The sequence below is a fragment of the Camelina sativa genome, chromosome 7 (assembly GCF_000633955.1).
Source record: "Camelina sativa cultivar DH55 chromosome 7, Cs, whole genome shotgun sequence".
Lineage (NCBI taxonomy): Eukaryota > Viridiplantae > Streptophyta > Magnoliopsida > Brassicales > Brassicaceae > Camelina > Camelina sativa.
In genome coordinates this window covers 850,388-858,452 of record NC_025691.1, presented here as the reverse complement: position 1 = coordinate 858,452, position 8,065 = coordinate 850,388, and the positions used below count along the sequence as shown (strand labels likewise).

The following is an 8,065-nucleotide window of genomic DNA, read 5'->3' as shown; positions in this document are numbered from 1 at the left end:
TTTACTACTTATATTTTGGCTTTATTGAACATAGCAAAAACATAGATCGAAAACAAGATTTTTTTTTATTATTACATAACATCCTACAAAACTATCCACACTCTTTCTAATCACTTTTCTATCTTCTTATATGGTTTTTATGTCCAAAACTCCCACCAATTAGGGTAATTGCTGCTAGATTGGTCTAAGAGAGAATCAGAATTGAAACCTCCCCAGTTATCAGAAGATGTCAAGCAACTATCATCAGGTTGCTCAACAATGTTCATGAGCTCGTGATGATCAGTCTCTTCCTCGAACCCAAAATACTCTGTTTTGATGTTGTTGTTGTCACCATCATCATTACACAGAACAATCCCTTGATTTAACCTCACTTCTGGCTCACACTTTCCATTATGTGACTCTGTGCTGCTGCTTAGAGCCACTCCTTGTTCACCACAACACTCATGATCCCTTTCTTCTTTAGGCTTATTATGTATCTCTTCATTTAGTCTCTGCAACTGCAAAATAGAGATTAGTTAATTCCAAAAAAATAAGAATATAGTTATTATTCACATATTCTTGTTTATACTTTTATAAAAAAATATCATGTCAATTTTTTTTGTTTTCATCACTATTTTAAATTATTGAAGATAAAGATGACAATAGAATCATTATGTACCTCAGAGACCAAAGCTTGCTTTTCTTTCTTCATGATATCAAATTGTGAAGCCAAATTGTTGTAATTGGCTCTGAGAATGTTATACTCTTTCTCAAGTTGCTTTGTTTTCCAACGAGCCCTCTTGTTCTGAAACCATATAGCCACTTGTCTTGGTTGCAGCCCTAGCTCTCTAGCTACCTGCACCTTCTTCCTCGGTTCGAGCCTCGTCTCAGACTCAAATATACGCTCAAGTGACTTGATCTGTTCCTCGCTAAACCTCTTCTGGTTATAGCTCTTCTTCATCTTCTTCTTATTCATCATGGTCATGCCACTATTAGTCTCGCTGAAGCAACAATTGAAAAAATCTCCTTCTTCCATGGTTTTTACCAGATCTTGCAAGTTTCTTGATTGCGATTAGGAGAGAAGGTGTTGGAATTTATTTGTTTCTTTTATTTTTGGAATCTCTGTGTTGCTGATATTGGCCGCTTTATATATATATGTGGGAGTTACTGTGTGTGCTTTGCAGTGTAGGGCCTCAGATTGTTATTATTTTTAATTTTGAAAGTTCATTAACTATTTTACCAAGACGAAAAAAATTCATTAAGTAAGACCCTGCAAGTATTGTGGAACAACGGGCTAAAAATATATAGGTCCAAAATTTGTGGCTCGACACGAATTGTCTCAGGTCTCTTTCAGTTTAAGTCGTATTTCATTTCGATGTGAACTAATCATCTAACTAGTAGTGATAATATTTTCCAACTTTTTTTCTTTTAAAGATTTAATCTGTTGTCATATGTTCTATTATCATTTTATGGACGTGATTAATATACATATAACTATTTAAATGATCGTTCAAGTCGTGTTTAGCAATCTTATTATAGCTAGATTCATCTTCTACCGTTTGCTAAAATAACTAAAAGAGTAGAAAAGGTATTTTAAATCATTGTACTATGTTTTAACATGCACCAACAACATATATTTCATCATTTGACATGTGATGATGCAAATGCCTTGTGATACTTTTGTAGTCAAGATAATATTTGATAGATAATCATTACGAAAGAGAGAGAGAAAGTCAGATCTATTAAGCAATAATTTTATTCGATTGTGTAACGAGATTCCACATTCACATATTAGGATGTTCGACGGGTGCTAGAATACATCACGAATCATAAGATTTAAATATTTTTCATTTTCATTTTCATTTGAGATTTAATTTGTCGTCACTCGCACGCCATCCTTTGGAGTTTGGAGGTCGATCGGTTACGTGAAACACGTTTAAACGGGACTTTTCATCAGAGTATTATATAAATTTAACCTAGTCTTGATTTATCTCGCTTATCTCCAAAAGAAGACTAATCATAGTTAATTTCGTGATCGTATGCGGTAATAAAGTTGACAAAAATATTGTGTAACTCTTCAATTTAGTTAGATTCACTATCTTTCAGGGTTTATATTCTTAAAATAGTATAGATAGCTGACAGAAAGAAAGAAAAAGAAAGAAGATATATTTTGCACACCACATATCGTACTGTAGTTTACGCGATGCTCTACGCGTTTACTTTCGTTACACGGAAAACAAGAAGATGATCACGAGATCATGGCTTTTATAATTTTTTTTCATTCTTTTTTTTTAGATCTATATTGACTTCCATGCAAATGAAAAGCAAACTCCTTTTTTTGGCAAATGAAAAAGTAAACTCAATTTAGATTATTTCTTAAAAGAAGTAAACTGGCTTAATATCGTTTTGGTTTCCTTTTACCATGGCCATTTTTAGTTTTTTTTTTCTAAAAAGAATTATGTATCCATTCAGAAGAAGAAAAAAATAGAACCAAATGTTTTGTTCCTATTATTTATTTAAACTTTTCTTGCATTCTTCCTATACTATCTAGTAGACTAGTACTAATTAACGAGTAACGATAATTCATATTTATACTTATCTCAACCATGGCATTTGACAAATTGTAGTTTAAGCAACTAGTACTACTAATATTTATGACAAACGCAACTTATATAATAAATGCTTTAATGTTTAGTTTAAGGTTACGTTCACCTTGCTTCTCGGAAATCTCTTTTGACTTATTAAACACAAACAACAAATTAAATTTGGCCATTTGTGAACTCCGGCGGCTTCATCGATCCAACGTCACTTGAGCCATTCATTAAAAAGAATAAAAAAAAACTCATACATATTAATGTGCTTCAAAATCAGGAATTATATCAAGAAAACTTTGATTTTGGAGAGAATGACTAAAATCAAGTTGTTTCAATAAGGAAAGGCCGAATTTTTTGGTATATACAATGTAATGAATTAAGATATGTAATTTCACACAAGTAGCAATCAAAGTTGTATCAACCACTGTTCCATTGCCATTTGGCACCATTCAGAAAGCTAAGTTGATAAAGAAAACTAAAAAAAAGTGACGTGGTGGTTACTTTGTGGTTGTCTCTGAATATTGCGTCCGACAAATGTTATCACGTGTCGAAGTTAGATTAAATGTTAGCCGTTGTTGATAAGATGCGTAAGAGAAGATGTCTTTACTCTTTACCCTTTTTTTTTGTTTTTTCCATTTTTCATTTTTCGAAGAGAGATCTAATTCTGTTTTCAGTTTTTGCTTTCCTAATGAATTGGTTATGGTTTGTGTTTTTTGTTAAAAACTTAAGAAAGTAAAATCGATCGAGTTTAGTTACAGCCCGGTTCTTAATCCAGTTATGTTTTTAGTAGTTTAAAATTTTAAGAGCAATTTTTTTGTTTTGTCAAATTTTAAGAGCAATTTCAATAGTTGGAATATGAAAAAAATATAGCGAAATCTGTTTTTTCTTTATGGTTTTTAAACATATAGTTTCAGACATCGAACCAATCGAACATTAAAAAACGTTTAAATTACACCATATTTTTTTATTACTTTTTCTCAAAGGCGCCTTGTCATGACTTGTTTGTATTTTGTATATCCTTCCAACCTCTTCGTCTAGCCGCGTGTAAAGCTTACGAAACATCTATTAAGTTTTTATTTCTTTTTCGGATCTCTCCTACAAAATATGAATTTTGATTTCGAGATGTATAGTGTTTGAAGTAATATACATTTTAATGCTTCTACTGAAAAAAACCTAAGTGTCGTCATTAAATAGGACGTGATACTAAAACATTGTTGACTAAGTAAGCTCGGTGTTATGAAAGACAGAAAAAGGCCGATCGATTTTAAGCTTACCGATACACATATGACATGCATATGCAAATTAATATAATTCACCTTGTTCAAGACAAGGTAGGGTTCATGATAAGATGCCAATCCAATGAGGAAGAGACACTTATTTCACCACCGTCCTAAAAAACAAATTATATGTGATGATAGTAACCTTTACAAAGAAATTATAATAAAAGATAATTAAAATTTATAAAAAGGACTTTTGATTAATATTTCAGTATATTGTTGTTGTTATCTACAGTCTACAGACCGTATAGAGTATAATTTAAGATTAAATTCTCTATCACGAGAAACTCTAATGGCCAACAATCTTGCGCTACTTATTTAACTACTTTTGAAGTGTCGGAATGCTTAGGATTCGTCTAGAAGGTTTAAAAGGAAACTGTGTTCCGCTCACGTGCAAGGCATGGTTGTTGAGTAGGTTTAATTCGTACTTTTTTTTTTTCGCTAAATGGTTTAATTCGTACTTAGCAGAGGTTTCTTTATTATGTCGTTGAAAAGGTTCAAAGACTGGCAACTTTTACATTTTAAGGTGACCAAAACATATGATAAAAAAAATTCAAACATTTTTTAGGCTTGATAAACAACTCACGTCAAAATTGGCATTTTGACCCGTTGGGATGCGTTCGGTGCGTTTGCCAGTTCTTTGTAAATGAAAGATTTGAATATCAGCAACACACTTAGAATCGAGTATGGTTTATACAATCTTCTAGGATTCGGACTATCATTGTACCTAAAGACCCAAAGGAGAAGCTATTTAAGTTAGAAGCCCATTCAGCTTGTCTGGACCAATTGCAAAACAGCGGTAACTTGAATAATTGAACCAAATGGGCTTTCTTGGCAACAATTTTCATTCATTTTTAGGTTTAAGATTACAAGTACTGTTTTGCGCGTACACACACACACAAAATAAAAATGATTAGAAGTACTGTAATGTATGCTTATTATATATTAGTATTAAAAAGAAGACAAGTAAAAGATGAAAAGAGTGATGGAGATGTTTTAGAGGACATGGTAAAAAGAACAGTAAAAAAAATGCTATGACAAGCGTCTTATCAAAAGACCTTTGAATGTTTCTTATAATATATAGTATAATATATTAATATAGTATAGTACTATTTTTAATTTTTACCAGTATGAAAATTTCCAATCTTTTCATAGTGACCACAAAGACATTAAAACAAATGAATTAGGTGCAATTAAAAAAAAAATCATTTAAGGAGTTTGGAATCTGAGGCGAGAGAGAGAGAGAGAGTAATTAATGAGAGAAGAAGGGGAGTGGCAGAGAATACGAACAAAGAGGCATTAAATGCTACTATTGTACTCTCTCGCTCTTCCTTCATTTTTCCCTAATTACAATGCTACCCCTACCCTATATTACTAGTAATTTCTTTTTACCTTTTTCTCTTAATTTAAGGAATTGCATATTTAAAGTGCAGCTGGACTAGAGTTTTATATTTATTTATTTATTTGTATAGTACTAATATAGTAGCACAATATATAATTTTAACTTTTTAATTATAGTACGAAATTTCCGCAGTTCTATATGAATCAAGAATAAAACTACTTTAACTACTGCTGTTGATAGTTTGAAATTTCAAAATTATCATGCCCATGTCGTAATATAAAGTAAACAAAATAATTATAAAATTTATGCTCTCTTGTCTAGAATTTTCATTTACTTTGTGGATATTTATAATGCTATGATGCAAAATTGAGGATTATATCAAAAACGTAAAAATTTCCTACTTTTTTTTATGTAATATATATTGGAACGAAGTCACAAGCTAAGTCTTATTAGAAATGGATACTCTCTTTTTTTCACAAATGAGAAAGACACGTATATATGTGTAAGAGGTATAACTATAACAGATGATTAGCATACTAGAAGATGGTATAATTGTTTGCTTATACGAAATTAAAAAGGAATGTACGTAGGAGCGGGATAACGTGGGGATTTGACGTTTTCCTCTTGGTTTCTCTCTTTCAAGACACAACACACAACTCTCGAAGACTGTCAACAACGTTGAAATTGGAGCTGTAAGAATCGTCTTCTCCATTTGTCATTCTCATGCACAGTCTACGTATTTCCCCACGCTTACACTACTAACATACGCATGCATTTCATTTTTTTGTACATATATGTGTAAAAAGACTATAAACATCTCGATTCTACGTTGACAACTTGAAGAACCGGATGAAATCCAACTCATATACCTGTTTTTTTGTGGTTTAGTCACGTGTCTTTCCATCGATAGTCGGGTTGCAGTACGTAGGAGATGTTTGGTTTTCTCTAATAACTTTTTTTGCACTATACAGGAATTTATAGATAATATGTTATATATATATTATATGTATGCGAGGTACTTGTTAATAAAATTAGTGATATCATTTCTTACATTTTTTTGTCAATAACTCTATATTAATTAAGAGGCTACGGTGAAATAATTTTGCATATAATTATAGACCATGCGAATTTTGAAATTATAGTTTTTTTTGTTATATAATGCAATATAAGTTTCCCCTGTTTATATATATAACGGGAAGATTTTTCATTAGGTATCTTGGACATTAGGAAACCAACAAAATGTTGCAGCACATGTCGCGGGCACTCTCTAGCTAGCGCTACAATCTCTGTTCTTTATTAAAAAAAATTCATAATAAGTTTTCTGTTTGTATTTGGTGATGTATGAAAAGACAATAAATACGTTAAGACCTTTTCTATAACAAAAAATGAATGCATCACAAGGTCCAAAAGAGATGAATTCTTCTAATTATGCTATAAACGATCGCTCATGTAATTTAAATCAAAGACTGCTACAGTTTCTTTATATGTTACACACATACATTATTTGTAGTCTTTATATCGTAAAACTAGAATATAGTTAAATCTTATAGATATAGATATAGTAATATTTTTCATCAATTATATATAACAGCTGGCATGAATTATCGTGTTATTTCTTAAGCAATAGTATACACACAAATACAGGCAGATATTGGTTGACAAAAGGAAAGACTTTTTGGTCTCGCAAAAAGGATTTCTTCGAAAAAGTTCCTTTTTTTTTTGTCCCCCGTTTTTAGAATGGAAGATAGTTGAAATTTGAAGTAGATTTTGCTGACTCTAGTTGATTTATTTATGTCTAATTAACTGCTAGTCTTAATAAATGTGGAAATTTACCAATATATATGAAGTGTAACTCGCGTACTTTTTCGCATATATATATACTCAGTAAGTCAGTATGTGTGTAACTAAAAAGGATAAATGTGCTAGAAAATAATCAAGAGAATTTAAATAATGTTTTTTTAATAATCTTATGGAGTAATAAAAGTTGAATGAAACAGAAGAGTGAAAAGGAAACGATGGCAAAATTAATTTCAGAAGTAGAAAGAAAATGGAAAAATATTAAGTTGAGAGACAATAAATGAAGAATGGTGATATTGGGCAGATCAATAACTCAACCACTCCTCTGACTAACTTTTATAGACAAACCCCTTTTTCTCCTTTTGATTCCCTTTTCCATTTCTTTTCATCTACTACTATTATAGTATTATCTTTGTATACTAATATAAATTATTACTATTCCATTTTTTTTTCTTTGTGATTTGATCGTTTCTCTACCTTCACCCCCTTCTTTGTTTCCTTTTCACGCTCACTGATTATCATCTTCCTTGTTTTTCCCCCTTTGATTTGGTCAAATCGTCGTCACAAAAGCTTAAGTAAAAGAGAAAATGAATTCTTATACATCACTCATTATATTATGGGTATGATATAAAAAGATTCAAGGACAATGAGGGACATGGACTACGTTTTTGATTTTGCTTTAACAAGTAAAATACCATGGTAAAATGAGAAATCCATTGACATGTCTCAAAAAGTAAATCAAAATGTTTACGTTGAAATCTTGAAACTTGAAATATTTTTACACTGTTTGACCAAAACATAAATACAAAATATACAAACAAGTAAATAGGTGTAGGACCTAGCCACCCAGAACCCATGTTTATTTTGTCTTGTATAGCTTTGGCTCTCTCTCCACTACTTACTCTCTCTCTCTCTCTTGAGTCCTCTTCTTATTTACTTATCCCTCTCATCATTCTCTTCATCACCACATTCACTCATCTCTCTCTCTCTCTCTCTCCCTCTTTCTCTTCCTTGATCTCAGCCGGATCTGATGGGGGACGAACACAGGAGAGATAGAAAAATATATAAGAAATTTC

The 8,065-nt window shown here is 31.5% G+C and overlaps 1 protein-coding gene across 1 annotated transcript; it reads right to left on the bottom strand.

Moving 5' to 3' along the window:
- LOC104699692 (homeobox-leucine zipper protein ATHB-12) lies at positions 1–1,106 on the bottom strand. The gene is made up of 2 exons (XM_010415031.1): positions 659–1,106; positions 1–497 (listed from the first exon to the last, which is right to left on the bottom strand). The coding sequence occupies exons 1-2, from the start codon at positions 1,013–1,015 to the stop codon at positions 138–140; spliced, it is 717 nt and encodes a 238-aa protein (XP_010413333.1). The 5' UTR covers positions 1,016–1,106; the 3' UTR covers positions 1–137.